At 33.5% G+C, this 17,947-nt stretch overlaps 1 protein-coding gene and 1 long non-coding RNA gene across 2 annotated transcripts; one reads left to right on the forward strand and one right to left on the reverse strand.

The window, feature by feature from the left end:
• Positions 1–240: 240 nt before the first annotated feature.
• LOC140842784 (uncharacterized) lies at positions 241–6,490 on the reverse strand. Its single transcript, XR_012120489.1, has 2 exons — positions 5,733–6,490; positions 241–5,525 (listed from the first exon to the last, which is right to left on the reverse strand). It is a non-coding gene; the product is annotated as an uncharacterized lncRNA (long non-coding RNA).
• A 5,610-nt stretch (positions 6,491–12,100) lies between these two features.
• On the forward strand, positions 12,101–16,166 carry LOC140803733 (probable WRKY transcription factor 32; the record flags this gene model as incomplete). Its single annotated transcript, XM_073159621.1, has 5 exons — positions 12,101–12,392; positions 12,595–12,647; positions 13,869–14,572; positions 14,673–14,831; positions 15,587–16,166. Coding segments are annotated over 5 exons (1,554 nt in total), but the record flags the coding sequence as incomplete, so codon positions are not given.
• Positions 16,167–17,947: the final 1,781 nt, after the last annotated feature.

The raw sequence follows: 17,947 nt of genomic DNA on the forward strand, positions 1-17,947 counted from the left end.
ATGTTTATTCACGATACATGTATATATGCATGCTTCATAATAAAAACAAAGAATTTGAAGCCTTAAGTCTTTTAAGGCTGAAGTAGAGAAGCAATGTGATAAACAAATTAAAATCGTGAGAACAGATAGAGGTGGAGAATATTACGGTAGATACACTGAGAATGGACAAGCACATGGTTCGTTTGCGAAGTTTCTCCAGGAACATGGGATTGTTGCCCAATATACTATGACTGGTTCTCCTGACCAGAATGGCGTAGCTGAGAGGAGAAATTGAACATTAGTAGACATGGTGAGGAGCATGTTAAGTAGCTCCAAACTTTTGTGGACTAAATCTTTTAAGACAGCTGTGTATATTAAACCGAGTTTCAACTAAGGCTATCCCAAAGATGCCATTTGAGTTATTAAAAGATTGGAAACCGAGTTTGCAACATATACGCGTTTGGGGTTGTCCTTCTGAAATATTAGTTTACAACCCACATGAAAAGAAACTGGATCCAAGAACTATAAGTGGATATTTCATTGGGTATGCCGAAAAATCCAAATGGTACCTATTCTATTGTCCATCTCACAACACTAGAATTGTGGAATCAAGAAACGCAAAATTTCTTGAAAATGACTTGACTTGATTAGTGGGAGTGATCATGACATAGTTTTTTAGAATGAGCACATTAATGCACAACTCTCGTATTCAAATGACAGATTGGCCATTATTCACACCCCTCAAGACCAAATGGGTGTTAGACAACCAGTTACTGAAGTTCCACAAATCGCTGATGAAAATCCAGTAGATCAAGTTGTTAATGAAGAAAAACAAGAAATTGTTGATCGAGCAAACAATCTTAGGAGATCTACTAGAATAAGAACATCAGCAATATCTAGTGATTATGTTGTGTATTTACAAGAATCAGACTTTAACATCGGAGCCGAAAATGATCATGAAACGTTTTGACAAGCCATGAGTTGTAATGAGTCAAAACTATGATTTAATGATATGAAAGAAGAGATGAATTCTATGGCAGTTAATGGATTCTGTGATCTTGTTCAGTTGCCTGATAGTATAAAAGGCATTGGATGTAAATGGGTCTTCAAAACAAAGAAAGACTCATTAGGCAACATTGAAAGGTATAAAGCAAGACTCGTTGCTAAAAGATTCATTCAGCAGGAAGGAATTGATTATAATGAGACTTATTGGTTTGCTTTCCCTTAATGCAGTCCACACAAGTCTCAAAATCAGTAAAATCTAAAGTACTGAGTACTCTATCATTTACTAATCTTTTAATTCTCTCTATGGAGATGTGTCTCAATCTTTGATGCCATAGTAAAGAGAAATCTTCATTTATAGCACATCTTTTAATACATCCTTGAACACGCATAGTGATGTTATTATTTTGTAAAGAAATAGAGAAAAGACCATCAACCATTGTATCATTTCCAATAATATTTGATTTATAAAACACATTTATTGATTATCCAAAAACTGAAAGGAATAACCAAAAGGTACAAGTTTTGAAACTGAAATTAAATTCCTAGAAAAACTAGGAACATAAAAAGTCTATTTCGATTTTAAAATATTACCACTATTCGACACTAGGCAGCAAGTCCCAATAGCCTCCACATGCGAAGACATCTTATTTCCTGAATAGATGCTCCGCCCATTTTGTATCGACTTCCTTATGTTTTGCATACCCTACAAGGTATTTGTAACTTGTATTGTAGAACCAGAATCAATCCACAATGTGTTATAAATCAGATCAACCATATTAGATTCATAACAAACAAATGAAGTAGGAATACCTTTCTTTTCAAGTCAATCCTTAAATTTAATGCAATCTTTCTTCATGTGTCTCGTCTTTTTTACAGAAGAAACACTTGAATTCTTTCTTAATATAAGGTTGGAGTGGAAATATTCATTTCTCTTTTCCCTTGACTTTGGCTTGTTTCTTATTCTTTCCTTGTATAGTCATAAATATATTATCACTCGTTTCTATCAACAACATTCCTTCTTCTTGAACACACATGGTCATTAATTCATTGATTGACCATTTATCCTTATGTGTGTTGTTATTAATTTTGAAGGGTCCATATTGTTGTAAAAGAGTGCACAAAATGTAGTACACAAGAAAAGTTTCAGACATTTCCACTTCAATTGTCTTGAGCCGAGCCGCTATGTCCCGCATTTTCATGATGTGATTTCGCACACCTCTCACACTGGTGAGCCTTAATGAATAGAATTCAATAATAAGGGTACTAGCAAGTGCCTTATCTGAAGACTGAAATTGTTAATCAATAACTTTCAGTAATTCTTTGACATTATTATTTTGATCGACAAAACCACGAATACCAGCAGAGATTTTGGTCTTTACGAACATTATGCGGAGTTGATTAGACCAATCCCATTTTTCATAAAGATCAACAACATCTGGAATGATGTTTTCCGTAATAGCAGATAGTTCGTCTTTCCGTATAGCATAATCAATATCCATCTACCCTAGTTGAAGAAGAATTCTTTCTTTCCATATTTTATAGTTATCGCTCTTTAGTTCGGGAATGTCACATTTCATATCAGAAAAACTCGCAGGTTGCATAACTGCACAAAATATCATATGCTTAAAATTTTGGGATCTATCATGTTTTACCAATGTAATTCATGTTTTAAAAATCTAGTGACATAAAATTTGCCTCTGGGCGAAAATTTTAATTCAATAATATTTTTCTGTAACTTTATGTTAAACTATCAAAATGTATTTTCCTTAACTCATGTGGGTAAATTAAGAAAAATATAATTTGATATTTTAACCTAATTAGTTATATAAATATAATAAAAATCCCTGCAGGGTAAATTTTATTATGTTTATATAATTAATTACAATTGATGTCCATTATGTGATCTAAATCAACTTAATGTATAATTTTTCATAATTAAGGATGTTGTAGCTATTCCTTAATTATTTAAAATTATACGGTTCACCAGACAAAATTTTGGCTTTACTTTAATACTTTATATAATAATTATTTAGTAACATAATCAACATTTCCAATAGTGCCATCAGGAAAGATAGATAGTGCTAAGGTCCTTTAAATACCTAACTCCTAGTCAGAGCAACATTCCTCGAGGAGACCAAAGCAATTTAAACCGATCTATGAAGAACTCCTTGAGATAATGTTTACGTCACCTCATAAATATTAAATATTATTCAACTTAATTATCCAAATTTATGTGAATCTTTATAAGCCAATTTTTTTCATTAAATAACTTTATATTCACATTTTTACTTAATATGAACAAATACATTCCCCATCAGTTTTTCTCTTCAATCAGAGTAGTGATAAAATGAGGATCACATTTACGTGAAAATGTGGGCTCCTCATTAGTTTTCTCTTTTATCAGAATAGTGATAAAGTGAGGATCATTTGCTCATTTGTTTAAATTTGAAATATTTTATTTTATAATATTATATTCACATCTTACTTGATATGTTCATGTCAAATTATAAACAACTTAGTATAATTTAATATGAAAACTTTCAACGACAATTTCTTTCACATGGCCCATGTTCATTATATTTGATATTCACACAGAAGGGATTCAATTCGGAAGGAATGTATTACTTCATCTTCTTCAAGCTTTCTGAATATTTTGCTCCAAACTTTTACTCTGAAATTTTTTTTTCGTTTCATACAAAAAATTTCAGAAAGCAAATCTACAATTTTTTAGATTTCAAAGAAGAACTTCAAACTTCGACCGAGAACACAAATCTAAGGTAAGTTTCTTAATATTATTACGTCTGATATTTAAATTTCAAGTTTCTTACGTGAAACTTAAAATTCTTTTTCCAAAATTTCATGTTATCCGATTTTCAGAAAATGAAAACAAATATTTTCAAGGCAGAGGTATCACGGCTCTGATACCAAATGTCAGAATTTTCTCAAAAATCTTGTTTCTACGTACATATAAACATGATAAATATTATGGGGGAAGCAAACCGAGTGTTACCTCCGACCATTGAAAATCTTTAATTTCTCTGCTTTTCCTCCGATTGATGTCTTTTAAGCACTCAACACACTATGTAGATGATGTATATTATTCTTAGGAGGTGTATGCTTAGGGACCTCAATCTCTACTATTTATATGCATCTCATACCATCAATGAGTTATTGCGAGAGCTTTATTGTCAAAGGAAGCACATGCGTGCCTCAATTTTCTAAAGTTGAGGCGGCATATACATCTTTTATCAAAAGTTGTAGGCAATGACCATCGCCATTTCCTGCACGTTTTTTCTTCTTTTGATATGAGCCAATTTTCTTACAGGGAACACTCCTATGACAAAATACGAAGGAATTAAAAACAATATGAGAATCGGCCATCTAGCCATGGCTACCAAAGAAGGGGTACCAGAAGTTTTTAGAAAGGGGAAGACTTGATAGACTGAGTCTCGGTGGAACACGCGCGTGAGGCCGGCCGACGTGGTGCAGTGTGGTGCGGTTTTTGGACCAAATTTATTTGGAAAATAATACAGTAGCACCCGCGCTGGTGCGTACTAGAAACGCGCACAAGCTGTCCAGGACGCATCCGAACAGACTGCGCGTTCCACTGGTTCTGAACACACCACCAAACAATGTGTCCCTTGGCTACTCGCAGAGAGTTGTGAATCTTCTACGTATCTAGTCCGAAAAGTCGTGTATCTTCTAGGCATCCGATGATCATTTATAAATCATGAATCTCATACATTATTAAACACTTCTTACCATCTTGTTGCATACTATATTCCCTTCGTCCTTGAAAGTTACTGTGTATTTTTGTTCGCTGCTTTCGAGAGTTTGTAGTGCTGCAATTTCTCAACTCGAAGTAGTCGTATCTTAGAGACGATTGTCTACAATGTATAGCACTTTAATACAGACAATTTCGTCTTGCGGACAAAAAATCATTCTTGCATCGACTTGCTGTTTATGCAATTTGTTCGGAACCCGAGAAAGATCAATAAAACTTAAGAGTTAAAAGAATCCAATGCATGTTCGGTTTGCTTTTGTACGTGTCCCAAGCCATGGCCCTAAAGGCACGGAACTTGTCATTCCACGATTTTTCCGTGGTGACCTCTATTTCTTCCTCTGGATGAAACGCAGTGAGAGTAAGCGAAGCATAAGACTTCATTTATGCAGATAAAGAATGAGCTTGCGTTGAGCAAGAACAAAGAGAAGGAAAGATGACTAAGGCAGATATCACACTTGGCAAACAACAATGGATACATGATGCATCGAGTAATTGCCAAGGAATGAGCCATCCCTGTTACCTTCAATGTGAAGCGTAATCCTGAGACAAACTCAATTATAGTTCAATGTCATGTAGTTTCAAACACAAAAACGGAAGAAAATAATAAAGACAATCCTAGCATATATAATACAAACATACAAAATCATGCCCCGCGGGAAACCTGTATTTTGATAATTTGTAGGAAAATAATTTGGAAGTGACACAATGTAAATTTGGAATAAATGAGTTCAAATAACTTCAGGATAGAATAGCTTCACTTGTTCAGTGAGCTTTCAAGCACTCACATGGAAAAATCAACCCCAAATGAACAAATGGATATAAAATAACATTATACAATCACCATAATAACGCCCTTTCAGAAGGAAAAGAATGATTCAATGCCCTTTCAAATTCAGAATAATAAATCTAGAACGTGGCATCTACCATCAATCAGAATAATCAAAATCCTTCTCAAAAAGCAAACTGAAAGTAGATGCAGTATGAATTATCATCCTCTTGTCTTTTATCATTAAAATTCAAACAATACCATCAAACTTCAATTAAACCACATCAGTCACCTAAAGAAGTGGTGCAGTCAAACCCATTGATTCTCTCTCTGTTCTCTCTTTAATCGAACTATAATGGAAATATCCCTCCCAACACCTATTTTCTCAACTCACACAGCTTGGATCTGAAACTTTGCTCGAAGGGAGCCGAGCCTATCTTTTCCATTACAGATGTTAAATTTAAAATCTTGCTTCAAGGGAACCAAACATTTCTAGAACTTTTGCGAACAGGTGTTGATAATTTGACATTCAAAACTTGTCGGCCATGATAAAGAGAGTAAAAAGTTTCCAAAAAAGCACAGATAAATTAAAACACACAACTCGAGCATCAGATTGTCCGAGACACTTGAATAAATTTTACGCAATACTAAATTAGATATTCTAAACACAATGAATAAAGACCCATGTTGGCGCCCCTATGAACCAAGAAATCATGTTTTTTTAACAGCACAGAACCGAAAATTCAGTAATTAGGACAAACCAGACATGAGTAATAGCCGCTGCATCAATCCCAAACCTCGTTTCTTGAATCAGTTGAGGTAAAATATCAACGCGACAGACCAAAAACTGAGCCGAGAATTGGTTCTTGAAAGCCGACCATGCAGGTTTCCTTCACTTTAAAAGAAGAAAATAACACATACAGTGACACAACACAGAGCGAAGGAAATTAGTCAAATTATCATTAATTCTGTTATATGATTGACAACGACTGATTCAATCATCCACGACCACTCACTAAATATTGTAACACGTACACCATAAATTTTTTTATTATATTTTTGATATACCAAAGAATATTTACTTCAAATTAAAAGTTAATTAATATCAGATATTAATATTTTGCTTGTAGAGGTCAAGAAGAAGAGATGCTTCAAATCCTCATTGGAAACATTATTACAGCTGAATATTGCATGGTCTCAAAAAACATTATTATATATCGAAAACGTGGTCATAGCTTGAAATAGTTAAGAGAGTAGACTTTTTACTTTGTACAATATTATTTTAAGACAAAAACTTGTGTGAGATGGTCTCATGGGTCGTATTTGTAAGACGGATCTTTTATTTGGGTCATACATTAACAAGTATTACTTTTTATGCTAAGAGTATTACTTTTTATTGTGAATATGATAAGATTAACTCGTCTCACAGATTAAGATCCGTGAAACGGTCTTACATGAGACCCACTCTTATTTTAACTATTTGGTTTTATAGATTTATTGTTTTAGTTATTTGATGTAAGAAGATATATATTATGATTCCATACTCAAGTGCCTGCTACATATTGTGGTCATCTATAAAAAAAAATATTATTTTTAAAAATATCAAAATATTATTTTTTTTATTGTAAATATATGCATAATTGACTTGTCTTACAAATAAAAATATGTGAGACTGTCTCACAAACACCTACTCTTAAACACATTATTTAAGGAAACAATATAATTTCATTTTTTATTTGATGGAGAATCAAGATTCTAGATCAAGAAAAATAATTTTTTTATGGATGTTTTACTTGGCTGAAAATTAAGAAAATAATAATAATTTTAAATTTATTAGATGACGTCGACAAACACCGACAGTTTTTTTATTATTTATTTATTTATTTTAGGAAAGGACCCACTGAATTGACCACTAATAAAGTTATTATGTGACCTAACATAAATTATGATGAGAAATGAACAAATATATATTATTTCCTTGACCACGTTTTATATGCACCAAGTAAAATAAAATTGTTCTTACAAAATAAATTTGAAAAAAGATGCAGAAAAGTTTTTACTTATATATACAATGAAATACGTGTGAAGTTATTCATTTAACATGATAAATTAAATAATGCGAGTTACATAAAATATTATTTTGTAATTTATTAAACATTATTACGTATGATGGTCTTACAGTCTAAAATTTGATTTCATCGTGTATCTTCTCAGGGATAAATTTTCTCATTTTAATTATATGTAATGTTTTCATTTAAAAGAGAATGAATTAAGTATATATAAAGAAGACAGAATGAATTATTTAATATATAACAAATCAAATAGTGGATTATGTCCAGCCACGGACTATGACAAGGCTGAGTTTTAGATGGCTGGGAACATATATGTAAAAACGGGTTAATAGGTTGATTCAGCTCACAACTCGTCACAACCTGTTATTTGACGGGACAAGAAACAGGTTAATAGGATGAGTCGGCTCACAACCCGTCACAATCTACTATTAGACCAGATGAGTTAGCCATCAATCTAATCCACTTATTTTAGGTGACGGGACGAGCCAACTCGATGGACTTGTGTGTAATTTGGTGGGTTGAGGCGAGCCAACCCACAACCTCCCATTAGACGAGACGGGTCAATCTAACAAATCTAGCTCATTTTAACAACTCAAACTTGAGATCAAATCCTTTCACGTGAGCCAAATGACATCTACTAGCATAGGATAATACAAAATCGAAAGGAAATATATTTGTGAAGGAAAATATGACTGATAGATGTCAACACTCTTATGGTATAGGAAGTGGCGGAGCCAGAAATATGGCTCCGTCCGAGCTCAAATTTTAAACTCTAAAATCTTTTAAAATTTTAAATTGATCTACACGGACTAGCTAATATCATATTATTCCAAAATTTACATATACATTTTTTGAAAAAACAATTGGGCCATCCGGGCTAAAGCCCAAGTAATCAACCATGTGGCTCCGCCTCTGGGTATAGTGATGTAGAGAAGCCTGCGTTTGTATCCTTGATAAAACAAAAATCTCGATGTCTCATCTTCATTAGGTAAACTATAAAATTAACGTAGTATTATGTAAACCATTGTAATTAGATAAATCTGATAGAGCTCCCGATAAAGTATTGGTAGAGAGATTCGATTCTATGACCAATAGTCAAACATTCAACTACTCTATCAACTCAAATCTCCTATCAAGATAATAATAAATAATTTTTGTTGTTTTGAATAAGTCTCTTGTGAAATGATCTTATAAATCTATTTGTAAAGCTGACACTACATATATTTTGCTCGTAGCTTAAAACTATGTTAGGTGTGAATAATAATAGAAGGGAAAAAAAGGTTGGATTTAGGGTTGGATTAAGAATTCTTGATTCCAATTTCTGTGTTCGGTGAGAATTTAAAATAAGTACACTGATTGATAAGATTAAGACACGCACGCAATTATTGATAACCGAAGAAATGGGACAACAAACTTTTACAGCATCAACGACTTAATGGCAACTCAGAGACATCAGGGGGTGTAAATGAGTGCACATATTAGTGAGCAACTTGGTTAAAACTCGAGTGGAATTTGGTTTGTTCGAGGTCGAGTCGAGTTCGAGTAGCTCGAATTTTTTTCGAGTGGATATCGAGTTTCAATTAACTATACTCCATTAGTACAGTGATGTGGAGAAATGTTTGTTCATATACATGATAAAACAAAATTCTCGCTACCTCGCTCCATTGGATAAACTTTCGGACTAATATGTTATCCTGCAAATCATATTAATCAGATAAACCGCATGTGACTCTCTCGTCAGACAAACACAAAAAACATTTGATCGGTTGTTTAATCGGTTTTCAATATATATTTTATTTAAACAAAAATTATGTTTCTTATTTTTAAAACTATAAATTTAATATTTGTATATATATATATATACACACACATATGAATATTTGAAATTTAAAATTTTTTAAAAATATTCTTTTAGTAAAATTGGTGCATATTTATTTATTTTTATTTAAAAAATATAAAATTATAACTGATATTTTGAATATATATAGTTACTTGGTTTTTAAAATTTTATAAATATTTTTTTTATCTATTTATAAAAAAAATTAGATTTTAAAATATATTATTATTTATATTAATATTTTATATAATATAACAATATTTTGTCTGGTCCGACAGTCCAATTAAACTGATCCGACTAGTTGTTTTTTTAGGTTAGACCGATTCGATCACTTATCCGATGAAAATATTGTCTCGATTAGTATGGTATTCAAACTCGACTAGACTCGACTCGTCTACACCCCTAAGCGACAGTGACACCAACGAAATAAGTTATATTTGTATTTTAAAATTAAAAAAAAAACTTTATTAACTATATTTAAACTAAATATGGTGTGGTCCGAGCTTTGGTCTGAAAAAAGAAGAAATTGCGCAAACTAATTTGTGGGGCAAGAGAACACCTTGCCCTTGAAGAAATCTAAGTCTGAAATTAAAGATGATCGATTTCCCTTTTGCGCAATCTGGTTTCTTTTACAGAATTTTGCGATTTCAAATGAACTTGAAGTCGTACACTCCGATGATCCAATCACAGATAATGATCAGAAGACATATACTTTTTGGGATGTGTTTAAAGCTACTACAATGAGAATCTCTCTCAAGTACACTAACAGAAGTGCAAGTTCATACGATCGCACTGATATAATAATATTAAAAACAAGAATATTGCACTTTTCGATTAATGCAATTTTCAATTATTGCATTTTTAATTAATGTAGTTTTCAATTAATATAATTTTCGTTTCAATTCATGTAAGTCTCCGATCAATTAATATAGTTGTTGTAAAGTAGCATTTTGAATATAGCCATTTCAAATATAGTTGTTGAAAATTAGCCGTTGAAATATAGCTATTGACAAGAATAATATATATAGATACATTGTGCTCTACAATTATTCATTCTAAGAACATGTCATTTGAAAAACACATAGACTTGAATTTGTTTCCCTTAAAATGTTTCAATATTCCTCTAGCACCAGCTCTAGCTCTAGCTTGATAAGTGAAAACGAAGTCCAATTGAAGTTGATGATCAATTATATGATCTGGATGAAGAATTAATGTCATTGATACTTCAACAAAGCCGACAAATAATTGAGGCATATCAAAACAATAACGAGATGTGGTGAAAAAGAAGATTCATCCAAAGAAATCGTGAAGCTGGACATGAGAGACTCTTCAATGATTATTTATCCAGAAATCCGGTGTATCCAAATCAAATATTTCAAAGACGATTTCGAATGCGAAGAGAGTAATTCCTTAGCATAGTGAATGCACTTAAAATCGTTCATCGTATTTTCAGCAGAGGGACGATGCTACAAGAAGAAAAAACTTGTCACCACTACAAAAATACATGACCTCGATTCGTCAATTGGCCCGGATAACATCCTTGAAGAGTACCTACATAGGGGTAATCAACTGACACCAAGTGTCTTTTCAAGGTCTGCAAATATGTGGTTAAACTATTTGGTAATTGATACTTGAGAAGGACAAATGCTGATGATGTTCAATGTTTTCTTCAAATGCATGATGAGAGGCACGATTTCCATGGAATGTTGGGAAACCTTGATTGCATGCACTGAGAATGGAAAAATTGTCTAGTTGCTTGGAAAAGGTCAGTTTACAAGAATCCATGGGTCACCAACAATCGTTCTTGAAGCGATCACGTTTCAACACTTGTGAATATGACATGCATTAATTGGTATCGCTAGTTCACGTAATGCTATTAATGAATTGTACGAAATCTCGCATATTCAATACCGTCTTGCAAAGCAATGAGCTCTGAGATTAATTTTACTATCAACGACACTCAATAACATACGAAGGGTATTATCTAACATACAGAATATATCCGGAATGAACTACATTCATGAAGTCTTTTCCTTACTCGAAGGATCCCAAGAGGAGGTTGTTTAAGGAAAGACAAGAGGCTGCAACAAAAGATGTTGAACAAGCATTCGAGACGCTCCTAGCTCGATGGAAAATGATAATATTAAAATTAATGTGAGAAAATTAAATTATTTTTTGACTGATGTGACGATGAAATACTTTCTGTTTAGATGGAATGGGCATCTAACCCAAACCCGAGTCAACGAAGGTCAAATCGAATGGAATAAAAATCGTACATCGAACTTAATAAGCAAAAACTGGGAGACTCTCACGTATGTGACGGATCTTATTGAATCCAAAAAGTATATTTTTATGTACAGTATATTATGGAATATTGATTGTTGACCATCTCACAATATATGCTCCGTGAACGGCCCACCTACTCTACAATAATAAATTACAATTAACTTTTTATGACATCCAAAATCTCGAGCACCTACACAGAATGAAGTACTCCCCCACGCTTTCGAAACTAACCCCTTCACTATCCGTAAAATACGGTTTCATAGGGGTTTTTCTAGTCATTTGACGCAAAGAACGATTACTACAGAAGGAGAAGAATCTGCAAATAAATCATCTCCTTCACAGTCACAAAGCACGCACTCACCCACTGACTGTGCGTAGGATCCAGCTATGGAAGAGGGGACGCATCGGAGTTCAGAGGCTTGCTCGGAAAGAAAAACGAAAATTCAAGTCCTCCAAGCGAAGAAGAAGAAATTCGAGGTGAAACAATCGGAGAAGACAATGAACGGAGTCTACCGAGTGGAGATAATGGAAATGATTTTACCGTCGTGAACGCTTCCTATTGTGAAAGCGGAGAATCCAAAGCTATTGAATTGGGAACCCTAGCGCCTGTACGGTTGTCCGAGAGTGGTTCCGAAAATAAAGATTCGACTCACAGCTTATCTGGTACTTCGTAAATACATCTTTTTGTATGGTTTTTTGGATTTTTTTTCAATCTCAAGTGAATAAAACGATTTGAGATGATATATTTGTGCGATCAAAGACTGGAATTCGTATGTTTCGGTGTGTGTGTGTGTGTGTGTGTGCATGTGTGTACTATGGACGAGCGAGTAAACGTGCTGGTTTTGATGAATTTTGAAAACTGCAGAGGTTCCTGTGGAGTATTCTCTGCAACCTCTACTGTCAGTCGAAGAGTTAAAGGTTAGATTTTTTTTTCTTTATACTGTTTTTTCCCCATGAAGGCCCTAAGCTTGATTGTTCTAAATTCTTGTGATGTTGGAACGTGGAAGAAATTGCTTTCGTTTTCAGAATTTGATATGTGGATATCGACTCTCAATCTTGTACTGAGCTCATTTGATCTTTGAAACCTGAATTTCTTTATTATTCACCATTTTATGGTTACCTTGATTGAGTTAATTTGGTTCAAGTCGAGTAAAGCACCAGTGTAAGCTAATTAATTTAATGTAATTCACTAATCTTGAGTTTCTATCGAAAATTACATGCCTTGGAAATATTGCTTGATTCAGATATGACTAATTACTTGTTTCCGCCATTGTTTTTTTGAAAGAAATATGACGTAACTTCTTTATTGTCGCTTCCTCCATTTTTGCCAAACTATTACTGCCAGATTGATAAAAGCATTCACATAATCAAGTTATGCACCTACAATTATGTTTCAGCTAATATGTGCAAACCTTGCTGAATGTAGTAAATTCCATTGTTTGGAATTTACCTGTTTTATGGGTCTTAAACTGAAAAATATTGATATACATTTATTGACTAGTCTGTGTATCCTGTTATGTATTCATAGTAAATCAGTTATTATTATAAGATTGACAAAATCAACCTTTTTGTGTGGAATGTAATGGCTATTTTAATTATTAGAGCAATTATGGACAAGAGATGCAAATTTACATTTTTTATCGGCTGAACACCATCGCCTATACGTTTTGCTTGAAATTTGCACCATCCCATGGAAGACAAAGAAAAGTAAAATTAGTTCAAAAGGGGCACTAAACTTGATCCTGCATGTTATTTTATCTAAAATTAGGTTTTGCATGGTAGATGTTGGTTTAGAAGACAGTGAATTCTGTTCTAGTAAACCTGTGGTAGTTGGAAATAAAATTGGAGTGTGCTCATCATTTCTTAAACTTTTAGTGCATCAATATGACCTTTGGCTACTCAAGTGAATTAGTATGTTATCTCTCAAGCACTTGATTTTGTTTCAGCATCAGACATCACAAAAAGCGTCGTCATCTTAAACACTTTGGCTTCATAACGGACGAGAATAATGATATTGATGAAATTTATTCTATTTTCGTTTGTCTTCCTGCTACACCGGAGATCTGCATGTTCCGTCTTTGACGCTTAAAATCATTAACTTTATTTTGGAATTTTATCTTCTTGTTTTTATTACCTCAGGATCAAGTTAAAGCAATCCATGAGGAACCCTTGAAAATTATTACTGGTCAACCTGCCCAAAGCCCAATACAACATCTGATACGGCCATATGATGGTCCATCAAAGCTGGAGCTGTCACCTATATATGCCACTCAGTCTGGTTCATCTATTCCGAGTCCATCTTCGTCAGAACAAAAAGTAGTACCAGTTGAAAACAAGAGGAATCCGTGCCTTGGAGATCAGGACATGGATAACTCTCCCAAACTAAAACCTTTTGCTGCACTTCCCATGCTGAAGGCCTCTTCTGATGGATATAATTGGCGCAAATATGGTCAAAAGCAAGTGAAGAGTCCAGAGGGCTTTCGGAGCTATTACAGATGCACATTTTCGGACTGTTATGCCAAAAAGACTGACTGCTGTGATCGTTCTAACCGTGTCATAGATACTGTTTACAGAAGTCTCCACAATCACGATCCTCCGCAAAAGCTAAATTGCATTAGAGAAATTAAGGCTGTGCGTCCAATCATACCGATTAATGGTAATGATCTTACAACCCATTCAGTGAGATGCCCTAGTGACCCTGTTCCATCTACGTCTTCAAAAGAAACTTTGCTTGGAATTTGTCAGATACCGGAAACAAAGCAGCAAGAGTCTAGTGGGTCTGATGAGACCATGCAAATCAGTTATAAGGATGAGTATGTTGATGGTCATGTATGTGCAAACAGGTAAGTTGTTAGTTACATGGTTTTCTTGATTTAATGTAGTAACATCATGTCGCTTATTGTTTTTATCAGTAGAATTTGACTACCTTATTCGAATCTCCAGGCAGAAGAGAAGTTCTGCTGCTGAATTGGGGCCTCTTTCCAAACCTGGAAAGAAATCTAAATTCGTTGTTCATGCAGCTGGTGACATGGGGATAACAGGAGATGGGTACAGGTGGCGCAAGTATGGCCAGAAGATGGTGAAGGGGAATCCTCATCCAAGGTACACTCTCAGATCCCATTATTACATTTTAATATTGATTCGTATGAGAATCCTAATTTCAACAAGATGGCTGGGCTCTTTTGTTTTTCTCCCTTGAAAATCTCAAAAGTACTTGAATATTATATTCGACAAGGAGTTGTGGCCACAGAACTGAACGTATTTGATTTTTGAACCGCCTGGTCGATTTGGAACCGGAACAGTGTCTTGATTATTCACTGCTAACACAAAATATCAGTGCCCCATTCTAGCTTGGGCCAGTGTTTGGAAGTGTGTGGAATTAGTCTTACAAGAATGGGAAAGTGGGATGCCGATTGTTCATCAAACGAAACACTACCTCAACTTCGTGAGAAAATTTTCAACTTTTAAGTGATTCTGTTAGTTGGGGAACAATATTTGCTCCTGCTACTTGGTTTACCGCAAGGTCCATAAGACAAAACGTGCTTGAGCTGGTGGGCGAATTGTTCATATTTCCTGTATGGTTGCATATGTGGCCACAAAAATCAGTACATAGCGGTTGAACTGCTGTCAGATTAAAAAAAATTTAGTTGAGCCTTCACCGCTGGTAGTAATTATAGGCACAACCGCAAGTGTTTGGTCCTGTAATATTATTTCTCATATCCCCACTTTCTGAATGCAAGAAATTGTAAAACTTCTTTTTCTGTATTAACAAGTAATGAACATTCTTATATCGATTGTCCGTGTAATGTTCACTGTTGGTCTGTATTTGTTTTAATAAACTCTTAAATGAATTTCAGGAACTACTACAGATGTACATCAGCTGGATGTCCTGTTAGAAAGTACACCGAGAAAGCCGTGGATTACACTTGTGCTGCAGTAATAACCTACAAGGGAGTTCATGATCACGACATGCCAGTACCAAAAAAGCGACTTGGCTCGAAGTCTACTCGTCTAGTTGATGATACTTGTGATTCCATGGGCAGTCTAAAAAATATCAAAATGAAACCATATCGGAGTGAAACCCAACTGTCAATGGACAAAGAAAGCGATTTGACTGATGAATCGATGAATCCTGGAGGGGAGAAAACGTTGGAAACAGCACAAACCCTTTTGAGTATTGAGTTTGAAATTAAGCCGAGTTGACACCGCTGGAAGAGCTTGATAAAGTGGAGCATTTCATAATCTCTACATCTTCTAATTCAACTTTAAAATGTTACAGGAAATGGATGTTTAGGTGTATCTCGTTTAAGGTTGGTCTATGTTACTCCGGATAGACACAGCCGCTGGACGAACTTGTTCATGTATGGATCCCATCTCAAGCCAGGTGGGGTTTGCCTCATCTAAAGGTTAAAACTAATATCGTTACTTCTTGTGTGACATAGTCTTATCCCTTGTTTAATTATATAGTACGACTGACAATGTTTTAGGCTTAGGTGATATTTGCGCATAAAGCTTGAAAAGTTTTAACCCAAACTGTTGATCAAGATATCTTCTTACAAATTGTTGGTATATATATATATATATATATATATATATATATATATATATATATATATATATACATTTTATAAGTTAAAAGGGGTGATTTTGTTAATATCTATAATTATTGGCTTACTCGGGCAAAATGTTTCAAAACTCTCGCACGATTTTGAGTGCTCTGAACCGTTCTACATGGTCGACAAATTTATGTCTTTTTATGAAGGCTAAGAATAAAATCTAATTCTCTATTTCTTTTCTTTTTGTTAAAAGAATCAAATCCAATTCCATTTACTTTAATTTTTTGTGATCTCTTATGTCCCCACTATGGAGACCAAGTTTTGCCACTTTGTATTGCTCTTGCTGCCCATTTATTTTTGGCTGTTTAATTCTTCTTTCCATGAATAACGGTCCGTAAAATATGAACTACTGATTTTAAAAAACTATGCATTTCAAATTATACAAAACTCAATTCTTACTGTTAAAATCGATTCAAACAAATCAAAGAATTTGGAATTAATGATTAAAAAAAAATCATGAATCCTAACACAGCCTTATGGTTTTTTTTTTAATTTATAAACAAAACTCTTCTGTTTAGCACTTGTTTGTTATTCAAAACTTATATTTAGACTCATACATGAAAAGTACATAAAATTCAAATATTTTCTATTGAAGACGTGGAATACTCTTTTGCTCTCACTGAATCCTCGCTTAAATATATCAACAAGGTATTATTATTATAAACGAGATTTCTCCGGAGAGGCTTCCAAGACACAGATTTAGCTTCATGGTATTTCACTCTTGTTTTAACATTAAAAAGATTAAAGTATCTAGGATTCAAGGGAATCCATCTTCAAAATATTGAATCTCATGTTTTGCAAATCAAATTACAGTGTATAAGTTCTATGAACTTATAAGCTGTGAGGTCTTATTTTTTTTTTTAAAAAAAAATAGGTCTTTTGTAAGACGATCTCAAAAATTTATATTTGTGAAACAGGTCGACGTGGTCCATATCTAGAGTAAAAAGTAATAATTTAAGGATTAAAATTAATATTTTTCATGTGTTTGGTCGGATAAAAGATCCATATGACAAAATTAAACCGAAAAATGGTCTAATAGGCGTTTTTTTTGTTAAAAATAAGTTGTTAAAATGTTTGACAAAATAAGACAATTAATATTAAAAATGGTGATGTGCTTGACATTATAAGATCAAAAATTACTCAAGATTATATTGATTGTTATTAAAACCGTTATTATTATAATAAATATACTCATAAATCTTAATGTTGTATTAGTAATAATACAACATTAATAATTATTATAATTAAATATTTTTTGTAATATTAATAATGATATCAATAATAATAATCGAAAGTACCTTATACGAAATATTATATACAGATAAATTGAAGATAAATTAAAATTTAAAAAATAATTTCATGTTTTAAAAAATATCTTATAAAATAAGTTCAAGTAACTCAACTTTTTTATGATTGACCAAATTGTTACACGACAAATTCGAACTTATAAGCTCTAAAACAACTTATAAATTATTTTGCATAATTTATAAACTCCCTTGCCTCATTACCAACAAAGGCACCACTTGACTTTGGTTTTTCTGAACTTCAGCAGCTAGCCTTTGCAACAAGTTCTCGCCTATTTCCAAATTTCACCATTTGATC

Source organism: Primulina eburnea, chromosome 10 (assembly GCF_022965805.1).
Source record: "Primulina eburnea isolate SZY01 chromosome 10, ASM2296580v1, whole genome shotgun sequence".
Classification (NCBI taxonomy): domain Eukaryota; kingdom Viridiplantae; phylum Streptophyta; class Magnoliopsida; order Lamiales; family Gesneriaceae; genus Primulina; species Primulina eburnea.